Raw genomic sequence first — 23,533 nt, forward strand, 5'->3', positions numbered from 1 at the left:
AAATTTGGTTTTCTTGCTGTACTAATTTTATATATATTATACTTATTTTTTTTTATTAAAAGATTGTGTGGTAGTATAGGTTAATAGTTAGTTTTAAGCCAATTTTTCCTGAATTGTACCAAATTATATCAATATGTTGTCCTGTAGGGCATTGGTTGATGAATAAATAATTGTAAGATGTAAGAGTGTTATGGCCAATTTGAGCGTCAAAAGTGTGTCAACCCCCAAAAACATTTTGCTATTCGTAAGATTATTGAAAAACCATAAAACATAAATAGGTTTTATTCAACCTTATGAAAATAAAAGTGAAAAACAACAATAACTTTGCAAAATTCGTTCTTAACAAAATTTGTATAAAAAACTCAACATTTTACGCGTCAAATTGAGTCAACACTTGGATCACAACTCATTTATTATTGACTCACTTGGCGTTCCGTTATATCCACCGTTATTTTTGCACGAAGTAATACTAGAAAATGATTATTTATAAAATGCAAGAAGTAATGCAAGAAAATTATTATTTATATTACTTTTAGTCATTCCTAATTGTTATTTGAAGTGAAAATATCGATTTAATAGAGAAATCATAGTCAGAACCATAATAGAGAAATCGTAGTCAGAACTATGAGAACTGAAATCTCCTTAGAAACCAAGAAAATCATCATCGATTGAAGGGAAAATGGCAAATGGTTCCGCGAAATTTCCTAAATTGTTGGAAGACACCACACAACAATAAAGAAAATTTTAGATAAATTGGAAAACTAACATCAATTGGACAATTTCAAGCAGTCAGGCCGACCAAAACGATTATGTCAGAGGAATGCAAGACGAATTGTTTTCACAGTCAACAGACAGAGACAGAGAAGACAGTAAACGCAACTACCGTAAGAAGAATTTAGTATAAAAGTTACATGGCCGGCGTCCTCGTCTTGCATTGCTCTGACTTAATCGTCTTGGTCGGCCTGACTGCTTGAAATTGTTAAGAAAGAATTTTGCAAAGTTATTGTTGTTTTTTCACTTTTATTTTCATGAGGTTGAATAAAACCTTATATTTGGTTGAATAAAACCTATATATGTTTTATGGTTTTTCAATAATCTTACGAAAAGCAAAATGTTTTTGAGTGTTGACACACTTTTGACGCTCACAGTATATGTGGGAGCTGTATCTAAATCTGAACCGATTTCTATTAATTCTGGCAGTCTTAGTTTATACTACGGAAGAGTACATTCGGCCAAGTTTGAGTAAGGTCGGTTAATAAATTAAGATATTATGACAATTTTTTTTAAAATCAGGCGATACATATTTATGGGAGCTATATCTCATAAAAATGTTGGCAGGGTATAAGGTTGAATTACACACCATGCGTCAATCCGTGCGTTGATGGAAGGGTTGATTTTTTTTCTGTTTGCCGCAGACTATTCGAGCTTTTGATTTCAAAGAGAAATTTCAACTCTTCAATCATCGGACGCATTGAACGTATGGCATTTAATTCTACCTATATTCAACAAGCTTTCAATCATTTTTTCAAAGAAATAGCTTAAATTCAACTTGAGAATTTGTTGCAGAAATCTCGTTTTCAACAAACATTACTACAATGCAATACTTTGACAAAAACTTCTCGATACATTAACAACTTCTCAAAATTACATGAATTTCTATATTTCAAATGTATAGAATGTTTTGAAAGCAAGTATTTGTAATGCATGTTGAATTAAGGTAGAATTACATACCATGCGTTCAATGCGTACAATGCGTCCGATGATTGAAGAGTTGTAATTTCTCTTTGAAATCGAAAGCCCGAATAGTCTGTCGCAAACAGAAAAAAATCAACCCTTCCTTCAATGCACGGATTGACGCATGGTGTGTAATTTAACCTTTAATATTGTGCATATGAAACATTTTCATCCTTGTGTACCCGTCGAATGTTACCATGCTCAAATATGATTCCATTTAGGGAGCTCCGAGACGGGTAGCGATACCAACCAGTGCTGCCAATAAAAAATATAAATATTAGGAAAGTTTTCTCATGCCATCAAGGCGGTATTTTTTCATGCTTTAAAGAAAAGATCCTATGATCAGAGGCGTGCAATTATTCCTTTCCAACTACCATCATTCATGACCAAAATTGAATTTCTTCCCTCTGCATTAACATTTATTTTATTGCTTTGCCCTGCATTGTGAGAATTGCATAAAAAGAAAACAGTGGCAACACTGACTTGAGCAAAAGTTTATCCAATTCACAACAATTTAACACGAGTACGAAAGTTTGATACCAAATTGTTTTTTTGTCGAAGCGGCATTATTTATTATTATTAATTAGCTTTAAATCATGCCCCCGAAAAAGGCACCAGCGCCAAGCAAAAAGACCGAGCAGAAGAAAAAGGAGAAGGTCATTGAGGTAAGTTCCATAGAAAATTCTGACACTGGACATAACCTCAACTCTTTTTTTTCCATTCATTATAGGATAAGACGTTTGGGCTAAAAAACAAAAAGGGATCGAAACAGCAAAAATTTATACAGCAAGTTCAAAAACAGGTAAATAGTGGTGGTGTTCATCCTCGAACCGACAATAAGAAGAAGGAGGAGAAAGAAAAGAAACTGCAAGAACAAAAAGAACTGTCGCTGATTTTCAAACCAGTCCAAAAGGTGGAAAAGGGTACTGATCCGAAATCTGTTGTTTGTGCATTCTTCAAGCAAGGAACGTGCACAAAGGGTGATAAATGTAAATTTTCTCATGACTTGTCCGTGGAAAACAAAGCGGAAAAGCGTTCGATATACGTGGACATGCGTGATGATGTTGAGGATGATATGAAAAACTGGGACGATGAAAAGTTGAAGCAGGTTGTTGATCAGAAACATTCCAGCGAGAAGAGGAGACCAACAACAGATATTGTAAGTGAATGTCCCATTTAGTTCAAAAGTTTCGTTAATTTACATTAAAAAAAATTTACATTTTAGATTTGCAAATACTTTATTGAAGCTGTGGAGAAATCTAAATACGGTTGGTTTTGGGAATGCCCAAATGGTGCTACCTGCATCTATAGGCATGCCCTACCCCAGGGATACGTTTTAAAGAAAGATAAAAAGAAAGAGGAGAAACCGACGGAAATTTCATTGGTGGATCTGATTGAAAAGGAACGTGCGGCATTGGGACCCAATACAACGAAAGTCACGTTAGAGACTTTCCTGGCTTGGAAAAAGAGGAAGATTCAAGAGAAAAAGGATAAAATGGCGGCCGATGAAGAACGCAAAAAGAATGACTTCAGCAAAGGAAAACAATTTGGAATATCTGGAAGAGAAATGTTCAGCTTTAATCCGGACTTGGTTGACGATGGACCAATGGATGATGGCGATGCAGCATTCGATAATTACAAACGTGAAGATAATGAAGAAGGTGTGGAATATAAAGAGCTTGACTTGGCATATTTGTCTATGTCAGCGCAAGAGGCCGATGGTTCTGGAACACAAGCTTCGGAGAATCGTTTACAAGACCAAGCTAACGCGTTGGCCAAGTCATTAGATAACCAGACAGCGGACGAGAACGCCAATACAGACTCAAATTCACCTGCCATAGATGCCGCTCCTATAAATAAAGACCTGTTTATGGGCCTCGCGGATGAACTGGATGATTTGGATTTGGAAGATGAGGACGAAGAAGAAGACGATTAATTCTGCACAATCGGAGCTCATTAATAGTTACAATGAAATTAAGATTTTTTGATAACCCAAGTTTGTCGTTGCAGGAAAAACAGGACTTGTAAAAGATTAAGTATAGCGAATGTTTTAAAAACTTAAATACTACCCCCAAAATAAATCTTATCCACGTTTAATGTATAAATATTTTCAATCATTTTGCAACATGAGTTTGCCAGAAGTCTTTATTTGTTAATTTACCAAAAACCTGGTTGTAACATTCCATTCGGCTTTGGTATTTTGCCTTCTCTCAAAAAATTATTCAATAACAACTCGAGTCGCGCCTTCGGACCACCCGCATCCACTTCCGATAACGAAGGGAAATAATATTGTTGTATATAAACTAAAAGCTTAACGAACTGTTTGCCATAATAGTTCCACAACTCGCAGCCCACAATCTGTAAAATTTCCATAATAAGTGTTGCCGAAAGATGGGGCAATGGAGTTATATCAACTATATTAGTCAGCCAACGCCAAGCATTTTCAAGACCATAGGGGTGTGTGGGACCATCATGTTGCCGTCCATTTGTTACCATAACAGCTGCGTACAAACGAGCTATACCCGACTGACGTTTTAAATACATATCTTGTTTTTCTGGTTGACCATCTACTATGCGAAAGCCTAAGACCTTTGAATATTCCTCTGGAGACTGATCCTTTTTTTGTGGTATAAAGTAGGGTACAAGAAATGGGCATTCTTTGAAACAGTATGCCAAGAATAACTGGCCAAAATCTGGAATCTGTTTCCAAAGCGATACTAAAACGGACGCAACTGGAAAAGCGGCTTGAGGATTACTGGATATTGTAGTTTCACCCTGACCTACAAATTTTTTTGCCATCAATAGTATGCAGTAATCGCGACCTAAGGCCGGTTGCGACATTACAAAATTCTGCAATTTGTCGAATTTGTCCTGCAAATGTTGCGGGCTTACAGCGGATATGGCATTGATGGGTATGTTTATTGATTTCTGGCAATCAAACCTGTATTTTTTCATAGTTTCATCAGATTGCAAGACCTTTACTCTATCAACTTTTTCCTGGTAAAAGTTTATAGTTTTTGTGTAGAACTCCATACATTGTTGGCTTACATGCTGCTGCGATATTGATTCCAGCTGGTGTTTTGGCTCGGTTGAGGATGTATTACAATTTTGTTCTGTACTTTCCACAGCTGGCAATTCACTTTTTCTGTTTTGGGCTTCGGCCTCTGCCGCCCTTTGCTCTGAAGCAATTTTTTCTTCTTTTTCTCTTGCAACTGATTCTTGCCTCTCGGTTTCTATCTTGAGATCATCGATAATATTATGTTCCAAATCTGCAAGTGATTTACACAGATTTTCGGCTGTTTTCATTTCCGTCGATCCACAGTCACCACACTTTATTTTTGCAATTAACTGCTCAAACATTTGTATGAATTCTTTCAGTTTACGATTATACTCGTTACAGGACACCAAAGAAGCTTTATCTATCGACATCAGCAAATTTACAATACTTTCATACTTACTCCGAAATTCTGATTGGTATTGCGATATTCCTTGGAAAGATACGAGTTGTAGGTGCCTCTGAGTTTGTTTCCGCAATGCCTCTATTTCAAGCTCGAATTCTTTGTGGTCTAATGCCGATTGTTGCTCTGCTTTTTGAATAATTTCTGTTTCATCCTGTCGTTTCTTCTCCAACCATTTACGTCTTTCCTCTTGATTGTGCAATTCTATGGGTTTTAGACATTCTTGCATTTTAGCTAAGTGTTTCTCTTGTATTTCAAACACTTGTTGTCGTATTGAACGTTTTCTTGCCTCTTCTGCCTCACGCAAAAGAATACTGGAGTTTATTGCTTGGAAGCCTAAATTCTATAACATATACTAGTTGACTATAAATAAGATGAAAAAGCTACAGAGCTTACCTGTAAGCTATTGAAATCGGGATGTGTTGGAGGGCACTTTTCTTTTTTTACATATTCCTTTGGAGGACTCTTTTTGGTATTTGCAAGGTTTTTTTCTTTCTTTGTCATTGCTTCGCTTTTAACAGCATCATCTTTAATATCAGGGCCAATTGATCTGGCGCCTATCAAAGGAGAAATGGATAAAGCATGATCCAAAGTAGTCTTATGAAGCTTCTTCACTTCGCTTATGGCGTCCTCGACAACTTTCTGGCCCTATTTAGTGGAGAGTAGTGAAATTACAATATATGAATACACGGAAAGATTATTAATGGACTCACAATCATCTTGTGCAATATATTATTATTTATTAAAATGATAATAACTTATAGTTCCCAAACACAACACTTTACAACAAACCGCCAATAATAAATAATCTTATAAGACAATAAGGTAGCTTCACAGGACCAGCTGACCAAAGTTTTTAAGTTATGCGCCGTTCAGACTATACGTTTTTCCGTACGAAATGTCTGTGTTTGTAAAGATCCTCACCGTGTACCGAACGCTAAGAATTGTCGGAGGCAAGTAAAATATCGATAAATGTGATATCACTGCAGTATCGATTATGGTTTCGAACAGTCAGATGTCAGTCAGTTAACCAAAGACTTACAATGAACGCATTGATATATATATTTAAAATAAAGCACGACTTAGTTCCAAAGTATATGCAAAGTTTTATAACGTATGTAGCAGACGTTCAACCGTACAATTTACGAAATATTCAAGATTTTCGATTAAATTTAAGTAGAACCAATTTTTATCAAAACTTATTGTTATATAATGGGCTTAAATTATTTAATAAACTGTCAATTGTATTAAAAAATGAAAATAACATACATTCCTTTAAAAAATCGCTCATTTCATATGTAAAAGAAAATTTTTGAAAAGTTATGTAATGTCAAAATTACCCAATCCAATTTAATAATGTAACGAAGTATTGTTTAAAATCAGTAGCATGTTATGCTAAATAAATAAATAAAAAATAAAATAAATAAATAAATAAATATGGTGTGGCCAATATCTGATATATTTGACGCATTAATACGTGCGTTGATGGACACTAAAAAAAAAAAGTCGATAAGCCACTCATTTTCAACAATTTGTTTGATTTCAACAATTTGTTTGTTAAAAACAACAAATTATTGAAATCAACAACTTCTGGATGAAAATGTGCATCACATCGTCAGTTTAATTCATATGCTATTATCAGTTTAAAATGGATATTTTGTGAATTCCTTCTGCTGGAAATCAATTCTAACACGCGGTCCAGTACGTTCCTAATTTCAAATTGCCCGCATGTTAATAAATTTTAATGCTGTTTTATGACACCAAAAGGAAGGAAATCGAATTATCAATGCAAAAGTGTTTATTAATAATGTTTAAGATATTTAAAATTTTGTTGTTTGTTTTTTTTTTTTTTTGTTCTTATTTGTTGATATGTTTAATAAGATTATTATTTATCAATTGGTAATGTAGTGTATTATGTAGTGTAGTGTATTATTATATATTTTATTTTGATGAAAATGAATAAATTATACAAAATTCATAGAATTTTGGCTTTGACTTTCAATTTGAAGTGGGGATATCATTCATACAAATTTAGGTTGAAAAGTATTTGCAACGATGTTAATTTTGAATTTGACTCGCATCGCAAATTGTTTGACAAATTATTGAGTAGCGATGCATTTCAATTTGAGGATAACACTTGAGATATTATTGCTAATGTGTTGAATTTCACTGTTGAGGGTAATGTCTGTTTTTTGTTGAGAACGCGATTTTCTCAACAATTTCTCAACTTGAATATTACCCTAATGCTTTGAAAAAATGTTTGAAAACTTGTTGAAATTTAGCATTTTTCAAACGTTTGTGTTTATTGGGTTGTTACAAATATCAAGAGTTCATATTGGTAATGCGCTTTATGCGCTTTACAGACTATCAGTTATTCCGGACGGAATGTCGGTATTTATAAAGAATCTTACAGTGTGTCGGATCGATACGACATGTCGGCGATGACTAAATAATCGGTAAATGTGTTATCGATTCCATAAACATGCAGCAGTATCGATTATGCCTTCGGACTTAACTGATAATGTGCACAATATATGGGATATGTTCGACACGAGCACTGTCGTCCGGAATAACTGATAATCTGTAAAGCGCATTACAGATTATCAGTTATTCCGGACGATAGTACTCGTGTCGAACATATCCCATATATTGTGCACACTATAAGTTAAGTCCCAAGGCATGTTGTTGTTGCAAGTGTTGCAATTTTTGACATACCAAAACAGCTGAATTTATAAACGTAAATCTTTCGTTTCGGATATGAAAAATAGGTTGTAAAATACAATACATTAGCAACAAGGGTAGAAACATAGGCCAATTGAATTAATTTTTGTATTGTAACATATTTATTCCTCTCAACAGCACTATGTACTCTGTACACACAAGCAATCCAACCAATAAGATCAATTGAATTTTACAGGAAGAATTACGGCCAAGCAAACATACAAAAAAGAGAAAATTGTTTTTATTTTATTGATTCTACCTTAAAAGTGCACTCTGGGCAAAAACGAACGGATTTTTAAGAGCAGGTGAAAAACAGCTGATTACGTTTAGTGGCTTAGTGATTTTCTGACTGAGAAGCTGAGAAGCTACGACGGTTATTGCGATTACACAAAATGTAATGTACCTTTTTTTGTTGGAAAGACATATTTTCAAAGTTACGGGTCCCGAAGTTTGTTCTCATTATTTTTATATTCGAATCAATGTCCATCCACAAAGTTACGAAAATATAGTATATGTCCAAATAAAATAAAGCATATTTCTAGAATTCAAATAAAAACACGGAGGTGTCGTCAATATAAAAGCCAATTTCAAGTACATAGCAATTTCTATAAAAAAGTCTTGGTGTCTCAGAATCTAGGCTTTCCACAAAAAATTATTGAACATTTTCTCTTCAAAATATTTTTTAACAACTGGTGGTAACGTAGATTTGTTCCTCTACAAACAATTGCATGGATCCCTCGGACTTCTTCCTGGGCGGAATTGCCAGTGTTGGTGCTACCTTTTTCACAAATCCAATAGAAGTAAGTAACCAGAAAGGCCAAAAGTTATTTTTAATTGAATTTCTCATTCACGTCGTAGGTGATAAAGACTCGAATTCAGCTTCAGGGTGAATTGGCGGCACGAGGAACTTATGTAGAACCATATAAAGGAATTTTAAATGCCTTTGCAACAGTGGCAAAAAATGATGGTCTTTTTGGACTTCAAAAGGGTTTGGTGCCCGCCCTATACTTCCAATTTATTATCAACTCGTTTCGGTAAGATTTAGTTGAAATTAGAAGTGCTTACATATAATATCGTACACCTTTGAATCTTCATGCAGGTTAAGTATATATAACATGGCCCAAAACAAAGGTTGGATGCATAAGAAGAATGGTGAAGTTTCCTTCGGTTTGGGTCTCTTGTGGGGTGCTGCCGGAGGAGCAATTGGTTCCTATTTCTCTAGTCCATTTTTTATGGTAAGATTTTATAATGCGGATAAATTGGTTAAAGCTGCAAAGCATAATGGGAATTTCTTATCAATTTGTTAACAATTATAGTTGATTACTTCTGCATAATTACTACAGATAAGAAAAATGTCTATCATCCAAATAATCGCAAGGTGTCGACAAATGTTTCCCCTTTTTACTACTTGTCATTTTATATTACGTGTTCTTTGCTTATTTAAATGGAAAGATATAAAAATATTTACAATATTTGCAAAATTTTTGTCATTTAAGTTTTATGACATATAAACTTGATCTGTTTAGATATATTCTTGATATTAAATAAATCAAGAATTACCCTTAGTATAGTATATACATATTCACCAGATCATATTACTATTTATAATTCTTGTATTTCAGGTTAAAACACAATTGCAGTCACAAGCAGCAAAACAAATCGCTGTTGGATACCAGCATAAACATACAGGCATGATTGATGCTTTAGTGCAAATTTACAACAAAAAAGGAGTGTTCGGCTTATGGCGCGGTTCAATGTCAGCTATCCCACGTGCAGCTATGGGCTCAGGAGCACAGATTGCGACATTCGGCAAAACCAAATTTATTCTCAAAGACAATGATCTTGTAACCCAGCCCACACTAAACTCTTTTTGTGCTGGTCTTATAGCTGGTAGCATTATGTCTGTTGCCATAACACCTCCTGATGTTATATCTACACGTCTGTATAATCAAGGTTGGGATGAGCGGGGAAGGTATAATGGATGGTTAGACTGTTGTGTAAAAATTCTAAAAGCTGAAGGTATTTATGGCCTATACAAAGGGTTCTGGGCAAACTATTTACGAATAGCACCACACTCAACATTAGTTCTATTATTTTTTGATGAATTATTACTTATAAGAGATAAGTATATTGAAAAAAAGAAGAGTTAAATGTTTAAACGCCCGCCTAAGGTTTTAAAAACTGAAGGCATCTGAATACCTTCAAAATGTGCAATACGTTTTTTTTTGTTACATTGAGAATTCAAGTTAATCCTCATAAATGCTCGCCAGTACAAACATCTTCTAGCTTTAAGCTACTTGCTCCCCTTTTTAGGATAATCTTCTCAAAGTGCCTTCCCACAGTTTCTAGTTGTTAGCTTTATTAATACTAATAAGTTTGTTGACATTGTATCGAGTTAAATAAAGTGTTATTTTTTCATATCTGAAGTCGTTTTATTTTCTTCGTACGAAAAATTTTGGTATACTTGTCCTACTTTTCCTTTTTTCTCATATTATATGTATTTGAAGGCAAATTCGAATTTTCAATTGATTCGAATTCCAACAATTGCTGAACCTTGTTTGAATTTCCTGCAGTTTAACCAAATACTTATAATAACACTAGAAAAACTTAACGCCATAACTTCCATCCATTTCAATCAGTTCACACTTTCCTCTGGTTTCCAATAGACGCAAAACATTTAGCAACACTTCTTCATCAATGTCATGGAACTCGCGTCCTTCCGTCGTATCACCGTGTGCTATTTCATAAAGTGTAAACACTGTGTTCACTTGGCCCGTTTCCTGTATCCAATCATATATCATATTTGCGAATTCTTCAAGCGTGTTCCAATACACCTGCCACTCAGTGCGTTTTTTGTCTATGGGTTTTGCGTGTCCTGTATTTTGTAGATTTTCCAAAATTTGAAGTATCATCGTCGATGATAATTTCCTTTTAAGGGACTCATTGTTGTATAGGGGAAAGGTATTGTCGTGTATGCTTATTGTGAACTTATTCAAATATTTCAAGTATCTAAGAAACAAATCGGACCACACGCTAATTTGTTGCCGTCGTGTTTCCTCATGAGGTTGTAACCTTTAAAGAAATTTTTGATTAAAATGGGAAAATAATCACAATTCGTTCATCTCTACGTGAAAAAGGGAGGAAACGTATATTCCCACGGCCAATGAAATTCCGTCATTGTGTCTTGGGGTTTTCTTTCTTTATGAATAATTTTTACTAGTGACGGGAACCCCAAATCGATAACGATAACGATTACTAAATAAAAGACTGAACGGTTAACAACCCTTGTACGAAGATGAAAATAATTCTGTCCCCCTAAAAAAAATACATTCCTGTCAGTATTTTAAAATTCGATTTTATCATCTTTTATCTATAAATTGGCTTATAAAAACTCCATAATAGTATTTTGCCACGCTGCTTGCCATGTTTTGCTAAAGGAAAGGAAAACAACGTTATTTGTACCAATAGTTTTCCAAACATCATATGCCTTCCGTCAATGATTTAGAATTTTTGAAACGTAATGCGTACACCCAAAGAAAAAATACCTACTAAAGGTGAGTATTAATTTCGAGTTTAGCCGCTAAAATCGCTAAAGTGAAAACTAAATCAGTAAGAAAAATGCATGAAATTATACGTATTTGTTGCAAATTTTATTATAACTCGATGGGGAAAAGCCCAAAGCAAATTTTCACAAAGTTTGTATTCCTTAAAATGGATTATTAAAGAAAAGTAATCGTGAAAAAATGACGTTTTTAGCGGCTAAACTCGAACTTAATACCCACCTTAAAACAACAAAACTTCACTGTTTTGTTTAGACTAAAACATATTTTAATTTGTCGGAAACAATAAACACAATCGTGCTTGTTCTGGTAGACACATGTATTGCTTTCGTCAGGTGTTACATTTAAGAGGTATTCTGGACTACAGAATAGGTTAAATCGCAGAACATGAACATTTTTTCTGGGTGGGAAAAATGTACACCTATCGTATGTTAATTTGGAAGATTTTTTCCACAAATAAGAAACAGATTCTGAAATTTAATGTGTTTTTGAGCATAATCACGTGGATGTCACGTAATACGATTAATAATAAATAAATAAACATCTAAAATTTGAACAAACATTTCTTCCATCTGGTGTATAATTTTAGCGATTGCTTTTACTTTTCATTTTACACTCTATTATAATTTTACCGGCAAAACTGGTTTAGGTTACAGTTTCTGCCTGCAAATAAAATGCATTGCAGAAAAAACAGACGTTTACTTTTTTCGATTAGAAGTCCGAAAAAGTTTTCAGACGTGCGAGTCTGAACAACAAACTTTTTGAGAGGTGTGTAGAATGTTTGTAGTGTACAGTGCGATGAGACCCAGGACAGGGTCTTTCATGACTGCAACATTTTTCTAAGCACAACTTCATAACTAAAAATTGAAAATCATTGATTTTATTTTCAGTAATTTGATATTATACACATTTATTTTTATTTCTTCAATTTTATTTTTTAAATGAGTAATAAATTTACATAAAGTTTACATTGTTTCATTTCGTTTACCATACCCATGTATGATATGAATGATGCAAGTTAAGGGTAAAGTGGATTGAAAAACTATATTTTTTTAAATAAAGAGTTGGCATACTATAATTTATTATAAAAGAAAAATAACGTAATTCAGAGAAATCCAAATGATAATCGAAAAATGAAGTCAACTAAAAAATAGACAGAAAAGAAGATAAGGTGGCCCGTAAAAATTCATCAACAAAAAATTAATCTTAGTCTAAAGCATTTACAGTTATTAAACCTAAAATTGTTTAAAGTTAATGTAACTTATAGGAGTAAAACCTATTAACTAATCTAATGTGGCATCACACATCCACATAATCTGCATATGGGAAAGCTTTTCTATTTGCATAAAAGATATACATATCAGTGGTAGTTGTAATAGAGGTAAAACAAACAATAAGAGAAAACAAATAAATATATATATATATAAACATTGGTATGCACGCAAGTTTTTCATATAAAAATATCATCTAATGTTAATCAACAAAATGGCGCATTTATAGCAAGTGTTTTCTTTGACTTACACAATTATAAATAGTTCTTTTTGTGGGGGGATGGATTTAGGAATAGTTTTTCGGTGTCTGCTAAATATACTTTATCGTCTTAATTTCCTAAAAATGTATATTTGTTAAATTACATTTAATGCGCGGTTTATGCTTGGCCTACTACACATTAGAGAATTTGGAGAAAAACGTTGATTTAAGTGGTAATCCATCATTATAAATGAATGATGTGTGTTTTACGATTTCTGTGGAAGGGGAGGGGGCTTATTTGTTGCTGGTTTGATTTGGTATTTCTTAACTACGGTTGTTCCATAAATACACTTCGTTAAACACGTTCAGAATGTACTTCAATAAAATGCATAAGGGGATTGTGATTTACGAAAAATTACTTTTCTAAAGGCTCTAAATAACATCGCACAGTATTATTCTCATCCAACATTGCAGAGATATTTCGCCCTACCACAGGTGTGTTTAACGATTGTGGCGAAATTGGATGTTGCTGGGATGGAAGCTGTGATTGTGGTTGCTTATTTTTCTGCATAGGATGTTGGTTGGCAGGTGGTAAAGGAGGTCCATGACTAAAGAGCTCATTTACAGCTAAGCGGCTACCGGAAGCATTTGCAGTTTTCTTAAAACTACGAATGGATCCACCGGCGCCGCTACTTACCCCAAAAACCGTTATAGGTTGTTGATGCTGAGAGGCTTGTGATTGTTGGTGGTGAAGTGGTTGAGATTGCGAATATGGTTGCACCGTCTCATGGTACTCGTGGTAGCCAGGGGGAGGAGCCGTTCCTTCATTTGCCTGGGCATTCTTGCGCAACTGACGCCTGTTGATAAAATGAATAAAAATATGTACATAAAGTGTTGGTGGTAGATGGGAACAAATAGTATGCTTAAATCTCGAGATCGCCTTTTATATTATAGAAAACTATAATTCAGAATGGGAGGCCTCCTTACTATCTTAATATAGGATGATTTTCGCAATACTTACTGAAATCGTCTTTGGAAGTCAGCATCTTGCATTGCCATTAATCTGCGCATGCGTTCGTCACTTTGTGCAGGTAAATGATCATCGCTGCAATCATCTTCATCACGATCGTCATCCTCCTCCTCCTCGTCATCGTCGTCGCTGTAAGGACTTTGACTTTCAACAGCATGCCCCTCGAAGTCATCCACATAATCATGGTTAACACCCCCTACTCGATTATTACATTGAGGAGGGTAGCGATTTATCATTTTCTTCTGCTGCTGGCGCTGGTACACTACTTGCATGACACGTTCATCTTCATAGTCATGCTGTTGGGGTAACATATCATCAACATTATAGTGTTGTACGTCTGAGGTACGATTACTTAAAATCTCTTCGTATACAGGTCCATTATCACCAGTCAGTGATCCTTGATTGTAGTAAGTCTCACTGGCACTACCACCTACTCCACCACCACCACCAACACGATGTAAATCAAAATTATCTGGTTGGTTTAAATCACAGTTGGAATGCTTATTTCTATAGTAACGTGGTTGTGTCCCCATTGCCGCTGGAGTCATAGTAAATTCTCCAGGTGGGCCGGGAATACGACGATTCATCTGTTGCAGCAAATGAGCATGTGCAGCATGCTCCATTTGTTCATCATCCGATGATAGTTGATGATGTTGTTGTTGTTGAGAATGTGGAGGTCTACGCTGTCGCGCATAGTACGGAGGTGCTCCAGGTTCAATAGCCTCAGCATAATAAGGATGCTGTTGTTGCAAAACCGGGCCTTGTTGTTTCATTGTAGTTTTTTTGTACGAAGGATAAAAAAGGATTTGTTGGGAAGTAGCTGTATTCCGTGAATGCAGTGAACCGCTAGGAGAATCGGAACCGGTGTTGCTTCCGCGCTTCTTTTTTCCATGTCCTTGGTTATGCTTTTGAGTCCAATAAAAAAATTCGTGCGTTTGTTGCTGGGGCGATACTCCAGTGCCATGATAATCCCTCGTTTGGCCCTTCATAGCTTTTTGCTGCCATGCATAGTAATCAGGTTGATGATAGAATGCTTCTTGACTTTGTTGGCCGTTAATGGTGCCTCCAGGTAGCTGTTGTTGTTGTTGTTTGTGTCCTTGTCCAAATATCAAGTGTGTAGAACTAACTGAGGAGGTTGGTGATGTATGTCCAGCACTAGGAGTATGTACTCCTCCGGTCGATCGCAAGGTACCAGAAGCTCCCGGAATTCCCATAATAATATTCGAATTTCGTTCCAATGCACTATGGTTTGTCTGCAAAGTGGGATCATTGGTTTTCGTATTGTGTTGAACCACAATATTTCCCGGAATTATACCACTTTTTAAGCTGCCACCGGCCCCTGTATTCGTTGACGATGATCCCTGACGCCGTGAAATGCCATCATTCAATTCACAATCACTTGTTGTCATTATCACATCTTCTGATGCAACACCTACATTTCCAATTTCTTCGTTGTCATTAGCATCACCTATAGTCATCTTCGATTTCTTCAATTGGGTGCCTGTGTTAGAGGCCCCTAAAGCATTCACATTGTTGGTTAAAGTACCAGACGAATTCATTCCGCACCCACTTCCGCCAACAATACCAGAAGAAATTGATGCTTTTGAACAACGCAAACATTTTGGCAGCCAAGAATTTTGTCTAACGTATTTTCGATACTCCCGTCGAATCTATATTCCCGTAAAAATTCGCATTTATATCTCGAACTATTCTCTCTATATTAACGCTCTTACCTTTTCATTTTGTATACAGTGAAAGACGAAAATATAAATTCCCATCATAGTATTGAAACCGACAAATAGATATCCATATAACTGAGCCATTTCGTCGTCGATTTTTGAACGCCTCAAATAAAAATAGGCCGAAAGCCAAACGGAGCAAAGTAAAAGCAGGAATATAAACGAACAACGTATATCGAACCTAAAATTAAATGTTATTAGCAGTGCCCTATATCAGAATATATTATTTTAAATTCAATCATACCGGACATTTGCTAGTCTCGTGTGTTCTTTGTTTTTTAAAGTTGACCTCGATTTTCTGCACATGATTACCCATGAGAGAAAGGTGTAGCCCAAAGCACCCTTTAATAGACAATTGACACTATTAGTACTGGTTTGGCGCTAAAAATATGCCTTTCATACATACCAACACAAACAGCGTGACTGGAGTTACAAAAGTAGCGTAGAAAAGCAAATTTGCCTCCATTAAAACACAATAGTCATTCTGGGTGTATGTGTTAGGATTAATGGCTAATGATATTGCTACTATAGTTAGCGATAGACCATACGAGAGTAGATAATAACAATTTACTTTTGAGGTTTGATCAACCTCGAGCAAAATATCATCAGTGGTTAGAGTTGTGTACGATTGAAATGCTACGAAGGAAATTTTTTAATTTAATTAAAAATTTTATATTTAGGAATTTTATTAACATGTTCTATTATTTATATACATCCGCATTCAATGGAGACACGCTTATACTTGCCTCCAATAGGCAAAAAAAAATTGCCTTATTCGTGTAATACTAATCGAAATACTCTCCTAATTATTGGTGCACACTATAAACCAATGTTGAATTTTCTTTTTTTGTTAAATGCAATTTTCGTTTATCGAGCTTCAACACCTAAATTCATAATTTTTAAAATGTATGCATGCTTGATTGCTCGTCAGTACTGAGACAATACAAAGTAATTTAATAAGTATAATTGCACGTTATGTGATTATGAAAACCAATACAAACATGGATATATGGGACCAAAAAAACTGGACAAAACTTGGACAATTTTTAAAATTTTAGGCAAACAATCTAGAATAAGTTAAAAAAATCATCATTGAAAAAACACTTAACTCAATATCTTGTAAATCTAATGGTAGCGCCCTATGAAAAATGTTACATTTGTTATGGCAAATTTTAATTATTTAAACTGCATATATAAAATTGTACCACATTGTAATAGTGTTCTAAGATAACGAATTCTGGCATCTTGCTGTTTAAATTCCTTATGGAATAAAAAAAACTGAGTGGGTGACTTTCAAATATTTCTGTTTTTAATACACATACTGTGGTTTTCTGAATATATACTTGAGACACCCTTTAAATTTAGTAAATAGATATCGAGGTCCTTTTTTTAATTATAAACTTACCTTCAAAACAAAACCACGCGATGGCAGTCAATATGGCACAATGTAAAAATACCGTGATAAATCCACAAAATTTACTCGTTTCCGTTTGTTCAATACCAATTAGAAAGAGAATTTCGACAAATAGTAAGCATATATAAATACTTCGATAAATGGAAGTGCGTGCAGACTGCAAAGACAGAATAAAAAAGTAGAGAGATATACAGATTTGCCAATACAATGTAGAAAATATTAATGGAAATGATTTTTGAAACGGAAAGTATCGAAAATAATACAAGGAAATTGAATTCGTTTTATTTTCTTTTTGAATTGATGGGTTTCTTATCAAGAGAGAATATAAAATGTAGTGGTTGGTGGTGGCTTGAACAACAGAAAGTAGTATATTTAAATTAAACACACAAAAAATGTACACTTAAATTATTGCAAAAATATAAGTTAGACTCTTTATTACGACGACATTAAAAATTCAGTATATTACAAACAAAATGCTATGAATTAAAATCGAAATAAAAAGGGGTGTTTCCTAATATGATTGAAAACGCGCTCAAGAAAAAAATTAAAAGTTACAACAGATTTCAGTAATGATCGTGCCAATCATTTCTGTTTGATTGGATGTATGAATTAAACTTAAATTACACCATTTCAAATCTATGATATATGCTATATACAATGATAACTTTTTGATGACAACGTCTGTTATGAAATATTGTTAAATAGATAACTATTTTGTTACAAAACATAGAAAACTACTTAAAACATATATCACAAAATAATAAATTACATAAATAATCAATGTGAACAAAAATTAATATCTATGAAATGTGTATTGAATTATCACCACCACCACCACTTATATTGTAAATCGTCCATATTTCCTTGCATTATTATATTATTTGGATCAGAATTATTAATACGGTTGCTGTTTATATTGTTATTATTACGATTAACATTTAAGTTATTGCTAGTCTGCGCGGTAACAGCATTTGAATTTACATTTACTTGGGTTAAAGCGGCTGCTATGCTTGCAGCCGCATTTGTCATGGAAGTTTCCATTTGTTGATGAGCTATAGCATGATTATGGTTAAGATTGTGTCCATGGTTATTATGGTTGTGATTGTGAGAGGATGCTTGCAAATTTAAATTTAAATTTAAGTTATTCATTTGCAAATTTCGTTGATTTGACACAACTACTGCTGCCACAACTTGCTGCTGTTGTTGCAAATTGTAATTGTTCGCATTCAAATTATTGCGATTCGAATTACGAATAGAATTATGATGTATGAAGTTATTCGCAGTAACATTAGTCGGTGAACTATACTGCTGCGGTAAATTTTGGATATTATTCGTGGAGTGAGAAACCTGAGATGGATTTGTGATTTGAATGGATTCATGGGTTTGATCTATAATATTATTTTGTCTACTTCTGCTACTGCCGCCACCGCGGCGGGAGTGATTCAATTGGTGCTGTCCCACTCTTCCAGATGACGACGATCTTACCTTAATAAATACTCCATTAAATATCTTTAGAGTCAATAATGCTACCACTATAAATATTAAGCATATTGAGATGCTAACGTAAATGAGTATTCGCATATTGCCATCAAACATGGTAAACAATGAATGCGTATGATCATCCATTACATCCATGAGTATGGCAAAGTTGGTCAGGTGATTACACATACATATGCTATGTGTACGGTTAGTCGATTCTAAAACACAGCCATTAGCTGACCACGCACTAGAATGAAAGATATTCAATTAGGAAATGCCATGTGGGATAATTTGGTGATTTTTACTTACTGGTCTATGTAATTCCAAAATACGCAAGTGGGATTGGTCACATTTTCCGTTTTAAGGTGTCGCAAAACTAATTTAATAGGTTGTGATAGTTGTATATGGCGTCCCTTGCCTAAACTAGCTGAAATAACTTTGCTATTTAGTATACGTATACGTTGTGGTAGGGGCGAATTAGAGGCATCCAGAGAGTCATTAGCCAATATGGCAGTACTGCGTACTGTGTTAAAAATATTACATTAGAACTTCTATTGTTATGATAGAGATAAAAACTTACTATAACTTCTGGCAGATTTAATATCAAAATGATCATAAGAGGGTTTAAGTATAGACTCCAAGCGGTCAAAAGCAGCAAAAACTACCCGAACTAAACCGCTATCGCTATTTTCAATCAATGCTTCTTTGGGCAACTCAATTCTATCATCGCTGATTTGCCACTGTCCATTATCGGGGAATACTTCATTGGATTGCATATTTTTAGTTTCCAAAACACGCACCGACAGCACTACATTCCAAAGGAATATGTGAAAAGGCCATGATATTTATGCATATAGAGAATACAGAATATTTGTGAGATACATGATACATATTTTTGATATTGATGTTTAAAATACGTCGTATGTATAAAAATATTTACTTACATATATTTTTAACCTTTTGCACCACATTTCTTTCCCTTATTATGGTGTCGGCCAACAGAAACGCATTTTCTTCCAAACCTGTGAGTAGAGATGTTGCAACCCTCATTTGGTCTTCCTGATTCAGATCTAACCATGACGACAATTGCGATTCATCCAAAAGGTTCGATCCTGTTTTAACGACGCCTTGTAAAAGTTCCAATATCATGGCTTCCCTTAACCGCTGATCGGGAAATGTTTCCTTATCGTGGAACATTTTTTCGGACATTGTCTGTATAATCTTCGTGGTCACAAGCATATCACCGCCATAAAGCGTTTTACTGCTTGTGACTTCCGATAAATCGTTTGCTATCGAAATCAATGACGAATCTCTTTGACTAACTCGAACCTCGAGATTACTTAACCAAAGGCTACGACATTGCGTCAAATCTGGTGTTAGTGGATGCCACGTAGGTTCAAAATTTCGCAATCGAAAGTTTACGCAATTTGTACCATTGCAAAGTGGTGTCTGCGTTGAAGATGATATTTCGTCATCCTCGTCTAGGTTTATTCTCTTCATTAAAACGCAGCGCCACTTTGCTATACCTGTGGCGCCACCCGGACACGGCTGTACATTTACATCTCCCACACGAGTTACGTTCCAAAAGAGGTTCCTGGCATTTGTAGGACCACAAAACATATTTGTTTCGTCTTCTCCTACAAGTCCACTATTCATATTTATGTTGTTTATTGATTTTATAACACCGGTACCTAATGTTGAATTTACATTTCCAACTGATGATGAAGCAGTGGTTGCACCGGATGGTAAAGGATTTGGTAGTTGTTGCTGTCTGGTGGTAGTCTTTGTAGTTAATAGAGTACCATCGTCACTACCAGTACCACCAACACCTGTTAAAATCCTAGTATTAGGAGGTGCAGTTGTGTTGTTCGAGCCGTTGTATGGGGATTTGCTAGGTGTTGTCTCTAGTGTAGATTTATGACCATGTTCTCTTGGTAAAGCATCCTTCTGTTGATCGTTTCCTGCTGTTCCGTGATGGTTTCCACTCGAGTGACCATGATGATGGTGTAATGGAGGCGGAGGCAATCCACCACCATCATGTCTAGGGGGAGTTTTCATCGAGCTGTTCGCTTTCAACCTTCCTCCCGGTAAAGTTGTGTGTATTGTTGGGGGTCCTGGCGACGATGGTAATGGGGGAATGCGTGGTGGAAGTGGTTGTGCAGGTTGGACAGGTGGTGTTATAACGGAGGGATTGATAACAGACGAACTACTATTTGGTAATAATGGGGGCGCGTTCGATAACACCCATGGTGGTGGGCTTGGACGATTTGTTGTTGTGGATGTTTGTGATGCCGATATACACTGGTAATGCGCTTCTAGATATTTGTGAGTGCCTGGGCAAGGATCGCCAAACATACTTGTTGTTGCCAAAACACCACAACTTTGTTTGTGGGCACATCTAGAAGCAAATATCAGTAATTGATTGTAAGAACATATGGTGGCATTCTAAAAAATATTACCTAGAATTCAGCACTGTAAGACTTTTGGGAAACATACAATTTACACTCCACTCCATATTTCCATGATCATTACAAATGGTAATCGAAAATCGCCCATAATTCGCTCGTATTAAATTGATCAGATCGCCTGTTTCACATTCTATTGTTAATTTCTTACCTTCACAGGCATAGGCAGTCTGATACTTCGGTGCTAAAAGTTTGAAATGAGACATTGATAAGTAAGAACAGAAACTACCAATTGGGCAAAGAATTACGCATATAAAATGTAAATATAAATATATTTATAATTAGTTGAAGAAGTTTGTAGTTGGTTTGATGCTTGATGATTGGATTGGTTTTCTTGGTACCTGAAAAGAGACTATATATACAATTCTCAGAGGCACATGGCCATATATGCCATATTTATGGATGAAGTGCTACATATTATACAAATAATGATACATTTGTTTCATTAGTTTATACTTATGGCGTGATATATAGTAAAGTGGGATGGGTCAATTCGGACGTATGTTAACATTGCCGACTTTCTTAAAATTGTTGTTTTGATTTAGTCATTATCTATATACCGGGTCCATGTTGCAGGCAGTATTTTCCTTTATTTTATCCTTGATTCATGTTAAAGGTCAGTTGTAATACCTATAAAGAAAAATAAAAAAATTACAGTGCTAGCACAACCCAAAAACAAATAGAAAATGCATTCATATTAGGATATGAAGTTGATAGTTGTCATATACTCTGTGATAAACACACACACACGTAATTACAAAACAATCTATCGAAGTCGAAAAGAAAGCAAACAGATAAATATGTAAATATTGAAAGAATACACATTTTTACTGAACTATTTTTGTTATGATACAGTCGGTAAATATGCTGATAAATAAACTCTTTATTTATTGAATTTCGATGTTTAAGAGAAGCAACGCTCAGGGTAATAGGAGCGAGGATAATTCATGCTCACTATTCAGTCCATTGTGATGCCTAGTATAACACAATACAAAACTTAATAACCATTTTCAAATTTCCATCCTAAGGGAAATTGGTACAAATTTCCACTGGCGCACCTATCATAGGACTAGTATGCTCCATGTTATAGCAATTTGTTAATGTTCACATAATTTACTAATTTCTATACTCTCTTGATATTAAAATTTTTTGGATATAGGTATTTACTATATTATTCAACATTTTTCAGTGGCTTTTCCTTTTTGAATGGTTTCGAATGCTCAAAACAAAACCGGTTCTTGAGGGGTCCTGCTAAATAGTTCTAGGGCATGTCCTAGGACAAATATATAACCGGACTGACGAACACCACTATATTTGTCTGCGTTTCTGACTCTTATGTATATTTTTAAATTAAATATAATTAAAAAATTACCCATTTTTCAGATATTTAATTATTTTCGCTTACCATAAAACTGCTGTACTTCCATATTCCTTTTTCTTTTACTGATTGCACCATAAAGCCATTCCATTTTAGAATGTCAGTATTTTAATCTGGAAAATTAAATTGAACTTAGTTCCACAACAAAGAGACAAAGAGTAAAGATACCACCAACCTTTTCTTCAAGAAAATAAATTCCGATATCGTTGCGTACATGGGATGGGAGACATCATTCCTACTTCATATACACATCTATCACATATATTTTTAGTGTACATACAAGCAAATGCTTTGTTAGGTCAACAGATACATAAAATTTCTGAAGACTGGTCTGAAGACCGAAGAAAACGATTATGACTTCATATCTGCCAACTCCACAAATTTTGTAGGAAACGGCAAAGCTTTTTAGTCCTTCTAGGAATGAATTTTACATTTTCACAAAATTTTTCACATACGATTTTCACTTTATCCGATTCCTTTGATAAAAAATGTAAAAACTTTGTACAACGCAACAAAATGCTTCATTTTTGAACTTTTTAACTGAATTTTTGAAGACATTGATATATTTTTAATATGTCTTTCGGTTCCTTATTTATTTAATTTCTTATTTATTCCTTAGTTGTTCAAAAGTATTTGAATTAAAAAAGGGTGAATAATAAGAAAATTAGTTATTAATATTAAAGATCTCTTAACTTCGACCGAACTACGTGAACGCTGCTAACAGAATGAAAATTGGTATCTATACTACGATTACAAGGCAAGTACACAAGTACTCAGTTCAACATACATTTTAGAGTACTCATTGTGGTTATTGAGCCGTACACGGCCGTTCAGACGTAGTCGTAGCTTTGTGTGAACGTAGTATATATTGAAAATTATTTTAAATCGCATTCTTGGTTATATTGGAGTTCTTGATTACGAAATTCTTAAAAGGGAGGAAAACTGTTCCAGGTCATTGTAATCGTTTTCTTTCTCAATATTTCATACGTAAAAAAAACCGACTAAAGGCCGGTACTCTGTTCGGTTTTCGCGTTGAAACTCCATACAAAACCAAAAAATGCGAAAAATTTGCGAAATTTTTTCCA

The 23,533-nt window shown here is 34.7% G+C and overlaps 5 protein-coding genes across 6 annotated transcripts; 2 read left to right on the forward strand and 3 right to left on the reverse strand.

Moving 5' to 3' along the window:
- The first annotated feature begins 2,033 nt into the window (after window positions 1–2,033).
- LOC142238903 (zinc finger CCCH domain-containing protein 15 homolog) lies at window positions 2,034–3,839 on the forward strand. Its single transcript, XM_075310635.1, has 3 exons — window positions 2,034–2,399; window positions 2,465–2,893; window positions 2,960–3,839. The coding sequence occupies exons 1-3, from the start codon at window positions 2,331–2,333 to the stop codon at window positions 3,668–3,670; spliced, it is 1,209 nt and encodes a 402-aa protein (XP_075166750.1). The 5' UTR covers window positions 2,034–2,330; the 3' UTR covers window positions 3,671–3,839.
- On the reverse strand, window positions 3,827–6,025 carry Gle1 (Gle1 RNA export mediator). 2 transcript variants are annotated; one of them, XM_075310633.1, is made up of 3 exons: window positions 5,906–6,025; window positions 5,589–5,840; window positions 3,827–5,535 (listed from the first exon to the last, which is right to left on the reverse strand). In XM_075310633.1, exons 1-3 carry the CDS (start codon window positions 5,909–5,911, stop codon window positions 3,892–3,894), a joined length of 1,902 nt encoding a protein of 633 aa, XP_075166748.1. In that variant the 5' UTR covers window positions 5,912–6,025; the 3' UTR covers window positions 3,827–3,891. The 2 variants fall into 2 exon arrangements, with proteins under 2 accessions (XP_075166748.1, XP_075166749.1); XM_075310634.1 differs by lacking the exon at window positions 5,906–6,025 and having other exon boundaries at window positions 3,827–5,528; window positions 5,589–5,720.
- Window positions 6,026–8,240: 2,215 nt separating this feature from the next.
- Window positions 8,241–10,333, forward strand: LOC142238905 (solute carrier family 25 member 35-like). The gene is made up of 4 exons (XM_075310636.1): window positions 8,241–8,713; window positions 8,772–8,947; window positions 9,013–9,148; window positions 9,536–10,333. The coding sequence occupies exons 1-4, from the start codon at window positions 8,642–8,644 to the stop codon at window positions 10,061–10,063; spliced, it is 912 nt and encodes a 303-aa protein (XP_075166751.1). The 5' UTR covers window positions 8,241–8,641; the 3' UTR covers window positions 10,064–10,333.
- Window positions 10,321–11,195, reverse strand: Vps25 (vacuolar protein sorting 25). Its single transcript, XM_075310637.1, has 2 exons — window positions 11,042–11,195; window positions 10,321–10,985 (listed from the first exon to the last, which is right to left on the reverse strand). The coding sequence occupies exons 1-2, from the start codon at window positions 11,089–11,091 to the stop codon at window positions 10,511–10,513; spliced, it is 525 nt and encodes a 174-aa protein (XP_075166752.1). The 5' UTR covers window positions 11,092–11,195; the 3' UTR covers window positions 10,321–10,510.
- A 1,156-nt stretch (window positions 11,196–12,351) lies between these two features.
- Cirl (Calcium-independent receptor for alpha-latrotoxin) lies at window positions 12,352–23,166 on the reverse strand. The gene is made up of 14 exons (XM_075313656.1): window positions 22,624–23,166; window positions 22,476–22,561; window positions 21,527–21,700; window positions 21,065–21,254; window positions 19,550–21,003; window positions 19,186–19,413; window positions 18,915–19,128; window positions 18,612–18,852; window positions 17,118–17,283; window positions 16,119–16,348; window positions 15,957–16,054; window positions 15,707–15,893; window positions 13,965–15,643; window positions 12,352–13,800 (listed from the first exon to the last, which is right to left on the reverse strand). The coding sequence occupies exons 3-14, from the start codon at window positions 21,579–21,581 to the stop codon at window positions 13,359–13,361; spliced, it is 5,184 nt and encodes a 1,727-aa protein (XP_075169771.1). The 5' UTR covers window positions 21,582–21,700; window positions 22,476–22,561; window positions 22,624–23,166; the 3' UTR covers window positions 12,352–13,358.
- Window positions 23,167–23,533: the final 367 nt, after the last annotated feature.

This window comes from Haematobia irritans, chromosome 5 (assembly GCF_050003625.1).
Source record: "Haematobia irritans isolate KBUSLIRL chromosome 5, ASM5000362v1, whole genome shotgun sequence".
NCBI classification, from domain to species: Eukaryota; Metazoa; Arthropoda; class Insecta; order Diptera; family Muscidae; genus Haematobia; species Haematobia irritans.

Coding starts and splice junctions, on each gene's coding strand:
- Cirl (XM_075313656.1), bottom strand. CDS start 21,581: ATGTTAACATACGTCCGAATTGACCCATCCCACTTTACTATATATCAC. Junction 17,284..18,611: donor TTAATGGAGTATTTATTAAG/GTAAGATCGTCG, acceptor CTGTCTTTGCAG/TCTGCACGCACTTCCATTTA. Junction 13,801..13,964: donor GACTTCCAAAGACGATTTCA/GTAAGTATTGCG, acceptor TTTTATCAACAG/GCGTCAGTTGCGCAAGAATG.
- Vps25 (XM_075310637.1), bottom strand. CDS start 11,091: ATGACGGAATTTCATTGGCCGTGGGAATATACGTTTCCTCCCTTTTTC. Junction 10,986..11,041: donor ACGTTTCCTCCCTTTTTCAC/GTAGAGATGAAC, acceptor ATTTCTTTAAAG/GTTACAACCTCATGAGGAAA.
- LOC142238903 (XM_075310635.1), top strand. CDS start 2,331: ATGCCCCCGAAAAAGGCACCAGCGCCAAGCAAAAAGACCGAGCAGAAG. Junction 2,400..2,464: donor AAAAGGAGAAGGTCATTGAG/GTAAGTTCCATA, acceptor CATTCATTATAG/GATAAGACGTTTGGGCTAAA. Junction 2,894..2,959: donor GGAGACCAACAACAGATATT/GTAAGTGAATGT, acceptor TTTACATTTTAG/ATTTGCAAATACTTTATTGA.
- Gle1 (XM_075310633.1), bottom strand. Junction 5,536..5,588: donor CCGATTTCAATAGCTTACAG/GTAAGCTCTGTA, acceptor TATATGTTATAG/AATTTAGGCTTCCAAGCAAT.
- LOC142238905 (XM_075310636.1), top strand. CDS start 8,642: ATGGATCCCTCGGACTTCTTCCTGGGCGGAATTGCCAGTGTTGGTGCT. Junction 8,714..8,771: donor TTTTCACAAATCCAATAGAA/GTAAGTAACCAG, acceptor TTCACGTCGTAG/GTGATAAAGACTCGAATTCA. Junction 9,149..9,535: donor TCTCTAGTCCATTTTTTATG/GTAAGATTTTAT, acceptor CTTGTATTTCAG/GTTAAAACACAATTGCAGTC.